This window comes from Lissotriton vulgaris, chromosome 3_1, assembly GCF_964263255.1.
Source record: "Lissotriton vulgaris chromosome 3_1, aLisVul1.2, whole genome shotgun sequence".
Taxonomy (NCBI): Eukaryota; Metazoa; Chordata; class Amphibia; order Caudata; family Salamandridae; genus Lissotriton; species Lissotriton vulgaris.
Window position 1 is genome coordinate 1,134,196,024 of NC_141689.1, and position 20,889 is coordinate 1,134,216,912.

General features: G+C 42.6%; 1 protein-coding gene across 1 annotated transcript in view; it reads right to left on the bottom strand.

Annotated features, from left to right (window-relative positions):
- The window catches only part of EGF (epidermal growth factor), a 529,267-nt gene that overhangs the window by 184,158 nt on the left and 324,220 nt on the right, over nucleotides 1-20,889 (bottom strand). Inside the window, exons 13-14 of the mRNA XM_086961608.1 lie at nucleotides 13,456-13,679; nucleotides 6,458-6,625 (exon numbers count right to left, since the gene is read on the bottom strand). Of these exons, the coding sequence (XP_086817734.1) occupies nucleotides 6,458-6,625; nucleotides 13,456-13,679 (392 nt within the window). The remainder of the gene's footprint in view (nucleotides 1-6,457; nucleotides 6,626-13,455; nucleotides 13,680-20,889) is intronic.

Genomic DNA, 20,889 nt, shown 5'->3' on the forward strand with positions numbered 1-20,889 from the left:
ACATAATATCGACTACAAAACTATAGGCATTTAAAATATCGACTCCAAAATATCGACTACCAAAATCTCGAAGTCCTATCTACAAACAGGTAAGTACAAAAATATCAAATCAAAAATATCATTTAAAAATACATACTTTGTAAAAATATCGAATTTATTAAAATTAATGTAAAATTAATAAAATATTAAAAATAAATAACTAAAATATACTTAAAAATACTTAAATAACCTTAAAATTATTAAATAATTAATTTAAGTTATAAAAAAAAATCATACAATTATATTTCTTAAAACATATCTAAATATTAACATACTTTTATTAATAAATATACAATATTATTACCATAGCATAGCAAGAGTGTTAAAATTACTATTCCACTCCAATGAGTGCAACAGTAGGGAAAGCGTTTGATAGCGTAGCAGTAAAAATTACTATTCCGACTCCAAAGAGTGCAACAGTAGGGAAAGCGTTGGATAGCGTAGTGGTAAAAATTACTATTCCCACTCCAGTGAGTGCAACAGTAGGGAAAGCGTTGGATAGCGTAGGGGTAAAAATTACTATTCCCACTCCAAAGAAAGCAACAGTAGGGAAAGCGTTGGATAGCGCACGGGTTAAAATTACTATTCCCACTCCAAAGAGTGCAACAGTAGGGAAAGCGTTGGATAGCGTAGGGGTAAAAATTACTATTCCCACTCCAGTGGGTGCAACAGTAGGGAAGGCGTTGGATAGCGTAGGGGTAAAAATTACTATTCCCACTCCAGTGGGTGCAACAGTAGGGAAAGCGTTGGATAGCGTAGGGGTAAAAATTACTATTCCCACTCCAGTGGGTGCAACAGTAGGGAAAGTGTTGGATAATGTAGGGGTAAAAATTACTATTCCCACTCCAGTGAGTGCAACAGTAGGGAAAACGTTGGATAGCGTAGGGGTAAAAATTACTATTCCCACTCCAAAGAGTGAAACAGTAGGGACAGTGTTGGATAGCGTAGGGGTTAAAATTACTATTCCCACTCCAAAGAGTGCAACAGTAGGGAAAGCATTGGATAGCATAGGGGTTCAAATTAATATTCCCACTCCAAAGAGTGCAACAGTAGGGAAAGCGTAGGATGGCGTAGGGGTAAAAATTCCTATTCCCACTCCAGAGAGTGCAACAATAGGGAAAGTAAATACTTCATATATTATTTAAAAAAATATAAATTAATATCTATAAAAAATTAATTAAAAGTAATTACCAATTTACTATAATATAATAATTAATCAATTAAAATTACAAATTAAAATTAATTATTACAATTAGTTACCTATTAATACAAATTAATTACAAATAAACAATTAATTAATCAACAAATAAAAATTAATTAACAATTAATTCAAATTAAATACAATTAAATAAATTAATTTATTTAATTAATTATAAAGAAATTACTTCCCATACTAATCCCCTATAAACCCACAACCCGCTAACGAAAATAAATTAGTAAAATTAACATAATTAGCAGATAATCAATTATCAGACGCCTGTGGAGGCCACAGTGACGGAATATGTAAGCGTCGTGTGTGCTCCCGGGGAATTGGGCTACAAGGTCCGTAATGATGCACTTGGCATTGTACACCACCTGCACATTTATAGAGTGATATGACTTCCGGTTGCGGAAAATGTATTCGGTGGCTGATGGAGGACAGATGGGGACATGCGTGCAGTCAACACACCCTATGACATGGGGGAATTGTGCCACCTGGTAGAATTCCCGTTTGGTGCGGGTCAGCTGCTGGGGGGTTGTGGGGAAGGTGATGTGGCGATTAATTAATGTCAGCATGGCCTCTAGGAACCGGTGGAAGAAGCGTGATAAAGCGCTTTGCGACACACCTCCAGTCTCAGCTATTACCCCCTGATTGTGGAGAAGTGTGGCTCACTGGTTAGAGCAGGCAGACCCTGAAGCAGAGGTCAGACCCGGGACCAGGGTTCAATTCCCGACGCGGCAGGGTCTTGAGCTCAAATGTCCACGGACTCGATAATTCTCACTTCGGTGCCTGACCTAATCATGGGTTCACACTCTGCAACTCTGGGCATTAAGCTTGCTTAATCTTCACAATGGCCCCCACGGCGGGATGCCTGGCTTTCACCTTGGGGTTGCCCGGTAGGGGCTATCTCACAGGGAAAAGCCAGGACGGGTTCCCAAGGCAAGCGCTTAGAGACCCCTGGGTGATAAGCGCTATATAAATCCAATATACAATACAATACAATACAATACAATTTGGAGAGGGACACCTACTAGGTACATATTGATGCATCATCGTACTCTCCACCCACTCCATCCCCACATGTATATTTTCAATCATGCTGATGACCATTCTCTCCCCATCCTGCAGGTGACAGCACATACGCATTGCGTGAATATCTACTCACTCCCTACCTGAACCCAGCTACACCACAAGAGCAGCGCTACAACAGAGCACACATCAGCACAAGGAATGTGGTTGAGCGTACATTCGGCATCCTCAAGAGCCGCTTCCGTATACTGCACAAGACTGGAGGTGCCTTGCAGTACGACCCAGTGACCTGCTGCCAGATCATTGCTGTGTGTGCCATCCTGCACAACATCGCCACACGCAGGGGGATACCCATAGAGGTGGACGGAGAGGATGAACTACGTGCACAGCAACCACCCCCCCAACACCGACAGGCGCATGTGCCCAACACAGCTGAAGGGCAACGGAGGCGGACATACATCACACAGAATCATTTCTGAGACAGGTAAGAAAGAGACTTGACAACAGGTCTCGATTTGCAAGGGTTTAATGGGCATGGACACCTGAGTGGTGCAGAGAAACAAAACAAAAACATGCTGCTGCTGCAGTTAAAGTCAAACTTAAATTGTCCGTCCTCAGAACGGTTAATGAGTGCAGTACTTTAGTCTGGCCATGGTTACGTCACCAAGGACAGTGTAACTTTGTCACATGTTCACTTGCGTTTGCCGCGTACCCCCAGTCTCTTGTCCTGTGACTCCTCGGCTTCTACTCGATGGGAGTCTGTGGCAGTTGCAGGGACACGGACCTGCGGGACAGCACAGCCGTGCTGTTGCAGAGCTTATTGATGGCCTTGTTGGTTGAAGTCACTGCCAGCATGATCTGCCTGTGACGCCGCTGCTACTCTGTTGGCCTGCCACTACGGCACGTGTGAGTTCTTGCAGGCACAGCTTAATGTCATTGTTGCCGGCAGCTACGGCAGTGGTGTGCTCACGCATAGCGTCTGTCATGTTGCTAAGTTTGTTGCATAGCTTGGTCATGGAGAGTTTCATGGCACCCATGTGTCTCCCCTACAGGCGCTGGACACGCAGCATCCGGGTCTCCAGAACTCCGTACCCTCCGGACAGATCGACTGGTCTTGCAGCACCACGAGCCGGGGTCACATCCCTCTGCCTGATGCGCATCGTGATGATGTTTGGCTGGTTGGAGTGATGACAGCCTGGCGTGGAACATTTGGGGGTGCTGAACTGTGATCAGATTCCATCAGGGGCAGGGAGGGAACATCAGCTCTGCGGCTCTGCGGAGTGGCCCGCACTGGTGGTGGTCGTGGTGGTGGTGGTGTCTTGGACCGCGAGGTTGGTGGTGGTGGTGTCTTGGACCGCGAGGTTGGTGCTGGTGGTGGTGGTGGTGCCTTGGACTGCAGGGATGGTGGAGGTGTCGACCGCCGTGGTGGTGAAGGGGAGGACATGGCTTCAGCTCCATGTGAGCACTCGGCTTCTGACAACACTGGCGTCTCAGAGATGACGAGGCGGGCACTGTCGTCTGAATCGTAGGGGGATGCATCTGTGTGTGAAACAGTGCATAGTTATAATCATGGTATAGTATGTGGAAATAGCAGTGGCATCTCACAATAAATAACATTTTCAGTCTGACAATTGGCCCTTAGCTGCTGTATTCATCTCTGTGCTCTGGCATGCACCCATTCATGTATGGACTACAACTCCCATGGTGCAACACATTGGTGAGGGTATGTGTTTAGGGCAACACTACATGGGCACTGGGTCTGGCATGGGGGATTGGGCAGGGACTTAGTACATGCTGCATTGTTACGCTGCCATGCTTCTTACCTTGTCCTCCTTCCGCAGCACCAGAGGTGTCCAGACGTGTGACCCCCACAACAGCTTCCCGTTCTATGGTGGACTCCACTAGATCCTCCAGGACAGTGTTTGGCGTCACGTTGGATGTGCCCCCTCCTGTGCCATCAGCATCCTTGACCCTCTGCGCAATCTCCTCCTTGGCCCTCTTCCTTAGGTCATACCACAGTTTTTTTAGGTCGTCGATGCTGCGGTGGGTGACTCCGCAGGCATTTACCTTGTCCTTGATGCGCAGCCACATCTTGCGTTTTTCTGCCTCTGGCACCTTCAGGGACAATTTGCCAAACAGTCTGTCATTATTGCTGGTCACACACTTGATGAGGATTTCCAGCTCCTTATCTGAAAACTTCCTTTTGCGCTTTCGGTGTGTTTCCTTTCCCTGCTGGAGGGCCTGCTTCTCCATCTTCTCCTGCTTGCCTTGTCCTGCTTGCTACAGGTTCAGTCTTGGTGCTCAGCTCCTGTGGTCTGCCTCCTCCTCAGTGCAACTCCGAACACAGAATGCAGCGTGGCGGTCCTACTTCCTGGTTGTGATGTCATCGGCCCGCATTCGAAGCGTCGCGTGATTTGCCCGTTTTCGCTATTACCGAAATCGCTAATACCGGATTCAGTAATACCGAATCGGTATTAGCTAACTCGGTATTTGCTACTCGTGCGGGTGTACTTTCGCTATTTAATAGCGATTTTTACCGATTCGGTAATTTTTTCCGATTTGTTTGATGCATCGCGGTTTGCATGTCCTTAATAGCGATTCAGTATTTTTCGCTATTACCGACGTGTATTACCGAATGTTGATGCATATGCCTGTAGATTTTTAACATTCGATATTACATTACTTACCTTAAAAACGATATTTTTGATGTCTATATTCTCTCCATTCGATATTTTGTCCATTCTATATTTTAAACTCGATATTATGTCCATTCGATATTTTGTACTCGATATTTTGACTGTTTACCCTCATATAACACATAGATAAACTAAAAAATTGTCACTCAAAGTCCCTGAAACACTCAAACAATGATACTACTATAACATGCAGTGCAAACAAGTCAATTTATTTCTTTAGTACATGTAAATATTATTAAAACACAAATATTATAAAAACACCTATAATAAAACACAATGCATCATTTCAGCATAATTAAAAACAGTACAATTCATCAAATCAGGACATAACATAACATCTTATGACACTTTTACCACAGAGAACGCTAAAAAATAGGAAGCTCAAGAATTCCCTGGGAATAATTTTTGCAAGATTAGCCTGGATACATATACTCTGTTTTGTATCTACAGGTCGAACTTGTCCTCGGGATAATGTATAGAAATGCGTTGACGCGTTTCGATGGGTATCTGGTTATTCCATCTTTATCAACACAGTCATTATGTTCACTTTTCTTTGTGGTATATTTGATTGTTATACCCTGAATGAAAGGGAGTTGATATTTGCACTTATTCTTGTACTTCTTTTGCAGACTCGAAGAATGATTTATTTACTAGACCCCCTTCTTAAACAGACTTGAATAATCCCTGATCCCAACTGCTGTATATTATTGAACCGTTCAATCCGGAATCCCAAATTTCTAGTTTTCTGTCCAAGGGGTCTGCATATGAGGTCCATGGTAGAGGGGCTTTTAGTACATATTCCTCCTCACCTGCCAATGTGATTACATCGTGCTCTTATTAGCTCAAGGATTCCCCATCCTGTTTCGTCTGTAAGCGCATTGGCAGGTGAGAAGGTGTATGTACTAAAAGCCACGGGTATGCTCAGCCATGGGTCCCTTGTTCACTGTGCCACCGGAACCAAGCTATACCCAACTGAAGATCCCCGGTCATAGGTGGCTTTTGTTCCACTTCAGGGAGTACCTGGCCATGCAGTTCGGGTTGGACTGTACTTATTGGAGCAGGGTCAAGACTGATTTGCATATGGGTGAATCCAAACTGAGTTGGCAAGTTCGCATAAAGATAGATGGGTAATAATGATACCCTGAGCACTTGCCAGTGGTTATCTTTATGCCTCAAATTACCTTTTGTGAGTTTGATAAAATAGGTTAAGCACATCTACAGAATGTAAATAATGCTCCAAGAGCACTACTTGGGTTCTTTTCCTGATGTTAAGACAAGGAATTGAAAGAGCAGTACCAGGGGTACACTATGGCAAGATAATGGGAGCTGCAACTTCCTTGGCTACCCCTAATTGACATCCATGAATGTTAACTTTTGCAAACCACAAACACGTGTTCATATATGTCTGTAATTGTATTATTGACAATGAATAGCACAAGTAAACATACTAAGGGAAGGATCAATGAGATGGACACCGTGGTATTTGGTATACCTGGTCTGGCCAAAGGGTGCACTATCACCAGTGATGAAGGCCTCAGCATGCTTCCTCCAAGACGTACCCTGTTTAATCCTGTCCGCTTGTCCACCCGCAATACTGATGACGTAGACCAGTCAGAGAACCAAATGTCATCTTCAAAGACTGTGATTCCAAAGGGGTGACCTAGAAGAAAAAGGCATTCTTTAACTGTTGCTGATCCAAAGGTCTAATCATTATCAAACGTATGTACATGTAGAATTTTAAAGAAACACTTACACATGCACACTTTTACATACACCCATACATGTGTTGTTGCAAACTCATCTTCCCTAGCCTTTAACAAAGATCTTCACCCACAATCAGGGTTCTTGAACACTTAAAAACAAATGTCAGAATGTTCATCTTGTTGTTTCAATGTTTGACTTTAATTTAAATAACACAAGAAATGGAAAATATGCCATCCCTGGCTGAGCATCATAACTTTTTATGTATTTATTTGATTATTTATAGCTAATGCCTCCACATGGACTACAACTCTTTCTTCTTAACCATCTTGGCTACTCAAGACCCTCAATCCAAAAGGAGCAAAGAATAGATTTACTAAAAGCCCATTCACACTTCCCTTAACAGAAGATGCGTTCTCTAGAACACAAATGAAAGAAAAGCCCTATTCCCATGCTAGAAAAACATCCAACAAAAACAGGATAAAATACAAAGTCAGGATACTGAAAACCAATGGTCCTGTAACAATATCAACACTGTAAGACCACGAACCACTGATACTTCTATATCTGTTCTGCCATAGATGGCCTCACTGGCATTTTGGTCAAACAGATGGGTATGCTGAACATGACAAGCTGAAATATTGGCTGACACATTTTTGAATTTATATATTTTTTTAATTTTGTTTCTATTAGGTTTCCTCCACCAGTTTTATTATCACATTTAATGATGTCTCGTCGTAAGTTGGTATTGATACCAAAGGTCATGTGACATCAGTGACTAAAGTTGCAACCCTTCTTGTGTCTAGATGGTGGCTCACTGGAACTGTGACTGACAAAATGATTGCAACCTATCCAGACAAAAACAATGTGAACTTCCCAGCTGTAGATTAACTGTAGATTCTGGAAAATGGCAGCATATTTTTAGAAAATAAGGCATGTACTCATGGACATCATTTAGGGGTCACGGATGCGGCCCCTGTCTTGTCCTTTGCAATCACTGTCACTGCTTTTGTGATCCCTGGACACAGAGGTGGCAAATTCAGTGTCAAGGACACAGGGACAGGTCACTGTTCTGAACTTTCGGACTCCAGTCTCCTTGATTATTGCCCATTTTTTTATATTGCACAGATAATGAATAATACCGTATTGCTTACTATTATTGTAATAAAAAATGGAGCAGCAGGAGCTGGATCTAGACTTTTGCTGACAGCTAGGGTAAGTAGACAACTACTTTAAATGCGTTTTGCGCTAAGTCTGTGGGTGAGAGTTTGTGTGAGAGAGACAGTGTGTATATGTGAGTGTGCTCATAAGTATGTGTCAGCATGTGTATCTGTGTGTGAGTGAAAGTTAGTGGGTGAGAGTCAGTGACAGGTAGTGAGTGTCAAGTGAAGTCAAGTCAAAAATACTTTATTCGGCTAGCAAAAGCCATTAAATCACACCGTTAAAACATTAAAAAACGTTGAAATGACAATCATTACGTTAAAAAAGAGGGTAAAATACATTTCCGTTAGAAGGGTCCCCATCATGCACATATTACACATACAGTAATTAATCCCCTAAGTCCAATTGAAAAACACATTGTAAAATATCCAGATATCAATACATTTAAGTGTCAACAAGCAAAATGCCATAGCAATAGGTGCTTGACAAATGTCCGCATGATTAAGTAAAAAGAGTGCTAAAAAGAGTATGTAATATTAAAAACAAGTTTGAAAAATGGTTTGCAGCTACTGCGAGGGCATCTTCTTCCTGGATCTCATTGCCCTTAGCAGAAAGCTTGCAGCCCCAAAGCACCCTACAGGGGAGGGTAGCATTTGTTAAAATAACAGAGCAGGCCTTACTTGGACAAAGTTTTCCTCTCTCAATAGTGCCATTATAAATTTCTTTCGAAGGGGGTATAAAATTCACAGAAAAAGATAAAATGCAAAGTGTCCTGTTCAGAGAAATTATCGCAAGGGCATGGCTTTAAGCAACCTGACTGTGTGAACCCCTTTGGAAAGGCTAAAAACCAGGATACCTGGTCAGCCGGAATCTAGTTAAAACAAAACAATGTTGTATGTTTGTTACTAGTGACAGATAGGGCTGTAACTGTGGGGTCAAAGTAAGGGTGACATACCTTCTCACCGTGGGCTTGACTAGTTCAAGACCCTCCCTAGTCACCTGCTGCCTGCCCAAGAACTTTCTTTTAATATTCTTGATAGCTGCAGGTCCTAAAGCTCTTGGTTTACTATACATGTCCGAACAACCAAGCAGCTTCAATTTCTCCCTGATGTATATAAGCCACATAATTTGTAAGGCCCCATCAAGGGCAATATAATCCATGATGACTATCTGACTCAGGGTGGGAGTGATACTTGACCAAATCCTCATCCAACACATTAGTGGTGCAACAGCAATATGATCCGAGATGTACCCCAAGCCAAGTTCCTCATATAAAATAAAGGCAAGGATACTGGAGGGAAGAGCCAGGAGGCCGCGCATGAATTTGTTCTCAATCTCCTGGATGTCCCTCACATTTGTGTAGCCCCATACATTACACGCATATGCTGCCATGGAGATACATTTCTCTTTTTAGACTTTAAGTATGGCAGGTATTGGTTTCAACCTCAATCTTTTGGCAAAATCTCATACAACCCAACTGCTCTGGCCAAAGTATTCTTTTTTGATTGCCTTTGTGCAACCCAGGCCCCATTATCATCAAATAACACCCCTAAATACAGAAAAGTGTACACTTTCGACAATTCCAACCCCTGCAGAAAAACTTTGTCTTAGCGGCCTTCTTGCTGCCCATTGTCATTGTCGGTGACTTGGTAAAATTGGTCGCTAAATCTAGTGACTCCATAAAATAAAAAAAAGCATTAAAAAAATTCTGAAGGAGGCCTATGGAGTCCTAGTGAACAACACAGCATCATCTGCATACAGTAATGCTGGTACCAATTTGGGCCCGGCTCTTGGGATGTCTTGAGTACTGTCTATGAGATGATCTCCTAATTTATTTATATAAAGTCTAAACAGTAGAGGTGCCATAATGCACCCTTGTCGTCCCCTTGCCTAACCTCCCAGGAATCCCTTAAGCTACAGTCATCCTTAAATCTTACTGCCACCATTGTGTTGTTGTGGGCATAATGTAAAGAGGATACCAGACTCTGTTCCATGCCCAATTCACCCAGGATCTGCCACAATTTTGATCGATTTACTCGCTCAAAGGCTGATATTAGTTTCATGAATCCCATGTGCAGTGTGCCCCTCTTTGCTATGGTATACTTCCCAATCACCAGGCTCAAATGTATGCATTGATCCAATGTGCCTCTCCCTTGCCTAAACCCATACTGCAGGTCACTAATGACATTAACATTTTCTAGCCATGATGATAGCTGCTTCAGGATTACCTTTCCCATGATATTGGCAGAGGAGTCCAAAAGTGAGATATGTCTATGACTGGCTGGATCAACCCTAGCGCCCTTTTTAAAAATAGGAATAATAAAGGCCCTTGCCCTTGATGGGGGAAAACCCAAGGTACCAGCAGCATTAAAAACCCAAGCCAGTATTACAGCCCATACTAAAGGGTCTACCTTGTACAGGTCAGCTGGTACCCCATTCAGGCCAGGGGCCTTGTCCCCCGCAGGGGCAAGAATGGCTGCCTGGACCTCAGAAGCATTAGAATAAAGTGGTTCTAGCGGCAGGGTGAGCTCCCGCAATGGCTCCAACCTCTCCAACTCGCCATCAGTGTACTCGCCTCCAAAAAACTCTACCCAACGTTCGGGATCTACGGTGCAATCTATATTGGCATTTCCAGTCTCTGAAAAAAACAGACTATTCACCACCGCCCAGATCATCTTGCTATCCGAGCGTGTGTTGCTTGACCAAGATCTCCCCAAGCCCTTTCCCTGATGGCGTTCTTCCTCTCCTGGATGGCCTTCTTATATTCTGCCCTGCATACCCTAATTTCACTCTCATTTCCGGGTTTTTGTTTGAGGGCCAACAGTAACTTTTTAAGGGTGCTAGAGTAGGTGCCATCAAACCATCTCTTCAATTTAGATCCATTACCCCTGCATGAAATAGTTGGGTTGTTAGCTATGTGCTTGGTCAGTATTCCAAAAGCCTCTAATACTGCTCCATCTGACCCAGTGCTGTTCATACATACTGAGACTTTGGCTGTGCACTCCACATAATCTCATCTTGAAATTGTTCCGGGACCATTTTCATCCACTTCAAGCTATGTGACTGGTCGTTGGTGCTAATGTCAGAATTTGTGATATCCCTACTCTCTACCTTGTAAAAGCCAGATGAGTATAATAAGTCAAGTGTGAGGGGATTGTGATGACTAAACGTGCTCCTAGAAACCCTCATACTACAGACTGAAGGAGCTAAAGATGCAGAGATCATAATAAAATCAATGATACTGAGGGATCCCCTTCCGGTAAAGGTAGGGATGGAAGTATTCACCCCTGTTTGCTCCTCTAGGCAATACAGATCATTTGCAGCAAGAAACCCCTCTAAAAGTGTACCTGACTGTGTGTTCAAAATGTGTATTTGAAAGTAGACAGTCCCCAGGAGCTTTCTTTAAAATACAGTTCAGCTTACACAGATGCGTGTTAAAATCGCCCACAATTAGGATCTCGGAGTATTTGTGTTTTCCTTTTTTACATATCTCGACGAATCCTTCCAGGGCAACTAAATGTTCATCGACAAAAAGTCTAGTAAAAGAGCTGTAAAAGTTAATTACTAATAACGGGTAGTGATCCTTAAAAATCAGCTCTACTGCCAAGATATGGGGAGAATGACACTCTAAGCGGTTTACATTATAGACTAGGTCAAGAGAGAACATTAAGAGAAGACCTCCCTTTGAACGCCCTGACGTGGAGGGGACAGCCTGCTTAACATATGAGGTGAAACCATCCAGTTGAAGGCCTTCACCTGTGTCCCGTGCCTCTTGTAGTGTAGCCCTGGAAAGTCCTACACCAGAGAACGTCTTCCCCCTTGGTCCCAACGCCTTGTATATTCCACGTAAGTACCCTCAAGCTGGCAGGATCTATCAAAGAGGGTGTTATACTAGAGAGGAAACAAAATCAAACTTCTCAGGTGGCTTTGTATTTCCCACTCCTATAAGGGGCAGCCTAGGTAGTGAGTGCCAATGAGTGATATTGAGCTTCAGTAAGTAATTATGAGAAAGAGTGAGTAAGAACTAGTGAGAGTAAGATTGACTGCAAGTGAGAGTCGATGAATGTGAATGAATGAACTAAGAATGAGCGTGAGGAAGTATTTGAATCAGAGTGAGCAATAATATGTAAGTGTAATTGTGTGCCAGAATGAGTGAGATCAACAGTGAGTGCAAGTGATTATTAGTGAGTGACAAGTTAAAAGCGAGTGAGACTAAGAGTGAATGTGAGGCAGTTTGAAAGAATGAGTAAAAGTGAGAATAAGTGAGAGTGAGCAACAATGAAGGAGTGAGAGCATGAGTGAGTATGAGTTAGTGAGAAAGTATGAGTGGAAGGTAAGGGTCACCTACGGTATATTGAAGCCGTTAATGGCAAAATTCTCGCACAGGAATATTGCATGTAATTTTGGCATAACGAGTGCGAATGGCATATGAGATGCACCCATGGCAATAACTGAGGTTTTTTTCTTACAGAGGCCCCAAAAGTACAGCACCAAGAAACCGGTTGGTTATGTGCACTTTATTAATATTTTAACATAAATTAACATTATAAAAATATGGAGTCAGTTCCTGAGGAAAATTTCATCGGCTCTGCTCACCCTGAAGTAAGGTGAATATTAAATGAGAGACCTTTCAGAGTCTGTGGGTTTTTACTTTAGCAAATCCATTTAAAAATTGTGCTTTAAAGGAACTCTATGACTCAATTTAAAAAAAAATGTTTTTTATGCAAGCACCCCCTTGAGCCATGATATAAGAGGTCGGCTTCACTCATTAGCTACAAATCAGAGCAAATAATACTCTCCACCACTTTCAAAGATCATATAAGCACTTTATTAAAGGTGGTATCTAAAACAGACAATTATCTGGGTTGTGATGTTATATTAATCTGGCTGTTATTGTGAAACTTCAACAATGTCAATTATCAAGAGGTCATCAGGATAAGTTCATGTGACATCAAGTTCAGCGAAGAGTCGGGGTCAAAGGTCACTTCCTGTGATGTAATTTCCGCTACCCCTCACATTTCGGTGAATCAACATCCATGCATGCCCTGCTCACTTTCTCTACCTTTGAATCATTGGCAAATGCCATTAGTAACTCCCTTCAAACTGTGCAGGTTGGCACATTATCATTCACAGATATGCATATTTAAGTTGTGCACCCAGAAAGCTTTGGTTACTCTAAATAACAGCCTCATCTCTGAAATGAAATGAAATACCAGCATTTGTAAAGCGCACAGCTACCTCCGGAGAGGTGTCCTGGCGCTGGGGGCCATCGGGAAGATTAAGCAATCTATCGCCCAGAGTCAGATGGTGCTGGGCTAACCTGTCACCAGAGCTGGGGATCGAACCATGAACCCTGTGGTCCGGAGTGAGGCACCCTGGCCGCTGCGCCATTCCTCTCAAAGCTGGAACATTTTAATCTCTTCAAAAGTTTCATATATGTCGCCAAAAGTTATTAAAATAATCATGACATTAACATCTAATTAGTCAGTGCCAGACTGCATGAAGGGACAAAAACATTCTTATTGTTGTATGATCATGCATTAGCTCATGTACCCTCATATTCATAAAATATGAAGGCGGACTTAGAAATAACAGTATTGTAAATGATCTAGAACCCATAAACCTCACCTACATCATTCTGTCTGAGGATTCTCCGACTGGATCCATCCAAGTTGGCAGTTTCTATCATTGATTTCTTGGCATCGCACCAGTACAGCTTGTCTGCGAGGTAGTCAATCGTTATTCCACTGGGCCAAGCGAGGTTGGTGTTGGCTATGACCAGCCTCTCCGATCCCTCTAATGAGGAGCTTTCTATCTGGGGGTGGTGACCCCGGTCAGTCCAGAATATTCGTCTTCAATAAACAAACACACAGAAAATATAAATAGGTATACTTTCTTTTTAACAGTATGCCTGTACTAGTATGCACTGTACCTTGGGTCTGAAGAAATACATGTAATGATGTACCAGCACACTTTTAAATCATCACACATAAATTTGTGCAAAAAGTACCAAACTTTCATTTCTACTTCCAAACCTCAGCTAGGCCTCTTCTTTCCAGGAAATAGATGCTTTAGGAAAATGCTGAACCATGCACAAAGCGTATTAGATAGCTTGACCATAATATGACTTGCTTAGATGCTGTCATAACTGTAGATTATGCAGAATTTATGAAATGTATTACTATCTTCAGCTACAACCGCTTGATAAACTAAAACTGAACTTCCTTCTTCATCATGTTCACATAATATTGAATAGAGAATTTATTTTAAAAGTAAACATATGCTTATGAGATAATGAATGTCCTAACTTTACTACTCCTAAACTGAGAAAAATCCTAACTTTAAGACTTTCGGTATTCACAGAAGGCATTTATGAGTCCTAAAGTTAAGAGTCCTAACTTTACAACTCCTAAACTGAAAAAAATCCTAACTTTAAGACTTTCGGTATTCACAGAAGGCATTTAGGAGTCCTAAATTTAGGACTCCTAACTTCTGTGAATAGCGAAATGAATAAGTGCCTTCTGTGAATACCAAAATGAGTAAGTGCCTTCTGTGAATACCAAAATGGTAGTAAGTTTCGGATTTTGTCTTAATTTAGTTCTGTGAATCGGGCCCTATGTCTTTTATAATAGTGTGTGTTTCTGGCTACCTATCACCTGTCCTCTCTTGCATTCTCACTTGCCCCACTTCTGCACTCTTGCTGTGAGCATCTGCTGACTGTGATTGCTGTTGCCTGACCCTTTGCAGGTGATAATTTCTTTCCTTTGCACTTACAGATGTAGCTACTGCTGTGTCTATTTTCCTATTTTAGCTGGTTGAGATTTATTCAGTGCAGCTGTTACTATGACTGTATACTAATACTTTTGGAGATATGAGACTCGGCTGAGTTTCAAGAACTCCTCTTGAAGGGGAGTTCAATTTAATTTAGATTTTGATATGATGCCCCCTTGATATTGCTCTTTTTCAGGAACTATTTATGGGTTCTGTTAGGATAGGTCCCTTTTACATAGCTTAGGGACAAATTCCTTTGTTGAACATGCTGTTATTTTGCTATATTTATGACTCTAACCATATTTTCTTGATGATTTCTATAACCACGTTTTCTGATTTACTAATTCAATTAAAAGATGAATAAAAAGAACTTACGAATCTCTTCGAGAAATAGAGATTTGAAACTTTCCCAAAACTCTCATAATTGACTGAACTTACATGTTAATGACTGATTTGATTTGAGCTGGTTTATATTCCTATACAGTGGCAAAGATCTTTTGCCTCGAAGAAGAAATCATAGTATTGAGTTGTGTCGATTCTTGTAAGCAAAACATTGAACTTGCAATGGAGAGAAAATGGTGACTCTTTCCGCACTATCCATAACATGAGCTCAGTAACAGAGAAGTACATTCAAAGAAGTTGTATATATCCCAGTCAGCGGTTTACCTTGTCAGGAATCATGATTAAAGAACATTGAACATTCAGACCAGTGTTGCTGCTTACAAATTGGAAAGGATGTAAATGGAAATAAATGTATGTATTATCTTTTTTGATTGGAGTATACTTAGGCTTTAGAAATGCCTACAGTGTTTTGTCAGCAATTATCCTGGCCTCCCCTCCCTCGCTCATATTCTTATGTTGTTCCACAAGTCCCTGGGTGCAGCAGAAGAGGGGCCTGTCAGTGCCACTGGTTATCTGCAATTTTATTACCCCCATTATCAAAATGTAAGAAGCCCTATGGGCACTGGCCTGCTCCCAAGGAGGCCACAATGCAGGTAGACTTGTTACATTTTGATAGTGGGGACTACAATGTTTCACGAGGATGTAATGGCAGAACACAATAATCAACACTTGCAACAATGCTTTCTCTGGAGATTATTGATGGAGCGCAGTTGTGCTCTTTCATTTGGAAGGGGTGCATCATAATCACGAGTAGTTTGCACCTGCATTTATTCCTTTGTGGTGTTAACATTTGGTAATTAGAATGAAGTGTTTTGATAGTAAATTTTGTGTAAGGTGAAGAAATTTACATGGTAATTGTGTCCTAAAATGATCAAAATCCTAGTATTCATTTCTAACTGATTAATGTAGTTCATTTATTGAAACGTAATGCACTGATTTAAATGTCCATCGTATTAATGTCTAAGTATATATGTGTTTAACTGAAGTTGAAAGTGTAGAATTCATGTAGGGTGCTTCATATTTTTGATGTGCTCACATAACTTGTTGATTTGGAAACGTCTAGTAAAATGTTAATTTATATGTGATTTCATAAGGCCCACGTGTTATTTTCTTATGTTGGCCGATTTCGGCCTGCCCGAAATGCATTTTCCCTGGAAGCTCTCATATTAGGCTCGGTAGCCGAATTTCATGTGCGTGTTGAATTTGTTCTTTCTCACTTTTCCTTTGCAGGTGGAGAAATTCATCCTTGTTAGTTAGTTTTAGGTTTTAGGCTCATGGAGGAGAGGATACATTTGTACAAGTAGTGCTAATAATGTGAGACGATGTTCTTTCTCACTGGAGGAGGCCTGGGAATAAGGTCATCGAGCCAGAAGCTGGGAGTATATAAACTGAATGGAAAATCACCTGCGAGGAGGTGTCCAGTTGGATGACGTGATTGCATGATGTGTAATGGGCGTGTCTTATGATTTTGGTGTTTGAATTAGGGATGGTGCCCTGGGGTCAGTCAGGAGAGAAGAGAGGAGATCGATAGAGAGAGAAAGAGCATCTTAGAAGGAGCTCTGTAGCTTTATGCTACTCAACCAATACAACGTGAGTGTAATTCTTAGGAAGTCTTCATGCGCTGACACCTTTTCCTGAACTTGCCTGGGAAATGCTAAGTAGGGATGTCATGTTAGCTGTAGAGTAGGGACAGACTAATGCTTTTTACCCACAAACCTCCAATGAAGTCTGATCTTGATGTGGGGGCACTGATTGCCTGTGTTCTGATTTTGTAATTCGTCATTCGTTTCATGCTTCAGAGACTGAATTTTGCATGCAGGTTTGGCTTTGCATTAGTTGTGATGTATTTCTACAACCTCATTTTGAGGTGGCTGTATGTCCAGTTAGTTTTGGATTTGTAATAAACCCACTAACCTAGAACCTATTTGTATTACATTTTAAGAAACCTTTTTGAATGTAAATGTTTTGTACTGGTTTTAATTAACTATACATAATAAAATGTACCTTACCTTACCTTACCACTAACCTAGAACCTGGAGTCTGTGATTCTTCGGAGTCATGATTCTTTGAACTTGTGAGTCTGACCTAATGAGTTGTTTCTCCTCTATACACTTCTAAAACAGGTACAAACGGTCCTTTGACCAAGGGTTCTAGAGTACCTTGAGGAAAGGGAACCCTGCTCCATCAGTAGCATACTGGGGTTTGCAATTCTAAAATGCCTCCTTTTACCCTCTTAAAGAGAGATTTCGTCCTAAGATTCAGGTGGAAAAGAAATGATCGACCTTCACTGCTTCTGTGGTAAACACGATCTTCCCTGGGTTACCCTGCTAAAGTCTGTAGCTACTACACCTACAATGCAGGAATATGTTTTTTTAACATTGCATGGTTCTGGGAGGGGAGAAAGGAGGAAGAGGAAGAAGAGAAAGAAAGGGACAGAGAGAAAGCAAGAAAAAGAGAGGCACTTGTGAGGCCTAGTCACAGAGGGAGAGTGTGGGGACAAAAAAGAGCACATGAGGAAAAAGGGGTAAAGAACAAAAAATAGAGTGCATGTCTGAGAGAGGAAATAGAAGTAAGTGTGTAGTGGTGTAAGCAAAAGGAGGCGGAGAAATGGCAGTCTTAGAGCATTAGTGGCATACAGACATCGTGTACGTTTTTTTTGTGCGCCTTGGCCCGAAAATGGCTCAGCTCTCTAAACAAATTCTCTGGTGTGTACACCTCTATGAAATTCCTATAGGGCTAGTGCTTAAGTCGTACAGTAAAGAGTGCTGGTGCTCAAAGCTATACTCTGAAATATGTGGTTTGTGCAATTAGATGTGCACACATGACCAATGCTCATCCTGCACTCATACAGAACCTCTGCTCACACTGAACAGATACACATCCTCTGAAATCCTGCATTCATAAAGGTACAGGGCACAGCCATACTGCTTACTCTACATTCATCTGGATACTCCCCTCAGTCTGCACTCACAATACACACCGCTAACCCTGCACTCACAATGCACAACACTAATTCTACACTCAAAACACACCGCTCTCTATGCACCATCCAAACACACCTCTCATCCTGCACTCAAAATGAACACCTCTCTCCATGCACTCATCCTGCACCCTGCTTGCCCTGCATTCACAATACATACTACTCACCATGTACTACCAATGCACACTGCTCTCCAAGGACTCACAAACCATTCACCCGACACCCACAATGCACACCACTCTCACTGAACTAACAATAAAGCTGCTAACTCTACAGTCACAATACATACTGCTCTCCCCCACTGACAATACACACCCCTCTCCATGCATGTATAATACATGGAGAACAGTCTATACAGCAAAGGCCATACAATAAAAAACCTTTACAACCACAGTGTTTAACAAAACTTGTTTTACAACAAATGTGCCTTTACAAAGGATGCCTTTTACCAGGAAAGTGTAATGAATGTAGAGAATGTTTAGGGTTTAGAGTAGGTATGGGGGTTTGGGTGGTGTGGGAATTTTTAGGTTTTAGGGTGGGTATGGGTTTTTGTTTGGTAGGAAAAGTTTTAGGGTTTAGAGTGGGTTTGGGTTTTTGGGTGGCAAGTGTAGATTTTGGAGTTAAGCTGTCTATACGTTTTAGGGTGGTAAGGGAATTTTTAGGGTGGATATGGGTTTTTGGGTGGTATGGGAATTTTTAGGGTTTAGGGTGGGTATAGGTTTTCCGGTAGTAGGAACTTTTAGGGTTTAGGGTGGGTATGGATTTTTGGGTGATAATGGAATTTTTAGGGTTTAGGGTGGGGATGGGTTTTTAGGAGGCAAGGGAATTTTTATGATTTAGGCTGGGTTTGGGTTTCTTGGTGGCAACGGAATTTGTATGGCGTAGGCTGTATGGGTTTCTTGGTGGCAAGGGAATTTTTATGGTTTAGGCTGGGTATGGGTTTCATATGCCAAGGAAATGTTTAGGTTTTATTGTGGGTATGGGATTTTGAGCAGTGAGGGAGTTTTTAGGGGGTTAAGGTGGGTATAGGTTTTTGGGTAGCTAGACATTTTTAGGGTTTAGGGTGGTTATGAGTTTTTGGGTGGCATGGGAATTTCTAGGGTTTAGGGTGGGTGTGAGATTTTGGGTGGTAGGGGATTTTTAGGGTGGCAAAGTATTTCTTAGGGTTCAGTGGTTGTGGACTAATAGGATAAAACACATATATACAGGCGCACAAGAGGATACTCCAGCACATTAGGGCCATCAACACTGAGGACCCCACCTATCCGGTGGCACGTCATTTCAAGGAACATCATGATAAACAGAGCCATTTGCTGAAATATTTTGCGATTGATTCAGTTCTGCCTCTTCGCAGAGGTGGCAGTCGCCAGTAGATAGTTATAGTTAGGACCTTTTATCCATAGGAAATCTGAAACATTCTATTTGGAATAACTTTGGTGCCGGTTGATGAATGTGCGTGAAATTTTTCAAACTTTTGGCTAGCTCAGTTCTGCTCCTTCCCTGAAAGTTTGGGGTGATTCGTCAGGTGGGGGGCGAGAAAAAATGGGGGTCACAAAACGTGTTTTCCCCATGCAATTTTCCATAGGACCTTTAGCCACGGCTACAGCCCGAACGGCTGAACGGAATTACACCAAATTTGGCAAAGATGTAGTCCTTGGTTTGACTCGTACCTTTTGGTTATTTGGTGTAAATCTGTTCAGTAGTTTCAGAGAAAATTACATTTAAAAGTACATATCTATGGGGGCGGTGGATCCGCGGATTGTGCGAGGATTGGCATCGTAGCATAAGCGCACCGTTCCGATCATGCACTCAATGCTAATTGGCTGTCAAGTGGTTGTGAACATTTGAAACCAGGAATTGGTGGCAGCCATTTTAAGCCTCGGTAGAAGCGAGGTTGAAGAAGTCTGTGAAATATGTGTGCAAAACGTGAAAAGGGGGCAGGGTAGAAACACCCCGACCTCCTAGGCCTGCTCATGGGGTCCCACAAGGACTCCCAGGGTGAAATTTTTATTTTTTAAAAATAAAAGGAAACGTGGTCTCCTGCGCTAAATATTTTAATTTGCCCCCGGGAGGCCAAATCCCGGGGGCATTTTTAAAACAATAGTGTGGGGAGGGTCCCAATATCCCCCATACTGCCCGGGGACTGCCACTCCCCGGGCTGTAACTTAACATATGCAGGGGGGCTCACGGTGCTCCCCCCGCAGCCCCGGAGACCGCCACCCTCGGGGCTTGTTTAAAAAGGGTGGGGCGGCTCTTAGGCCCCCCATCTCCGGGGACTACCACACCCCAGGGCTTCAAAAGATTAATTGAGGGGGGCTCTGAGGCCCCCCAGCCCCAGGGACCGCCCCCCCCCTCGGAGCTTTTCAAAAATGTGGGAGAAGGGGGGCGCATGGCCGGCTCCTGCAGTGTTCTGGGACACTGCTGTTTTCAATGACAGGGCGGGAGCATCGCGGCTTCCACCCTGTCATTGCAAACTGCCTTTCTGTTTGGAAGAGAGAGTAGGAAACCTACTCTCTCTTCCAACTAGGAAAGGAGATTGCTTTTCCTCAGGGGGAGCAGCATGTTAGCTGCTCCCCCTGAGGAAAAGCAATGCCGGCTCCCGAAGGATGCAGGGAGCCGGCTGGGACCTTGTGGGGCATTTAGGCTGCCCCCACGGTCTCCAACGTATTATATAAGCCCAAGGGGATGGGGTCCCCGGGGATAATAAAAATTACTGATAGGTGCTTATTTTTTTCACTGTAAAATTAGGAGTTGCGCACCCAGCGCGGCGCTCAGTGCGGCCCCTGGTGTGCACATGTTGGATGCACAGCATCTAACCCGTAGGGTATGCGACTCCAGCGCGCATGGTGCACGACTTGTATGTGTTGGCTACACCACTGTAGCACGTTGGGTGCGCGACTTCAAGCAAA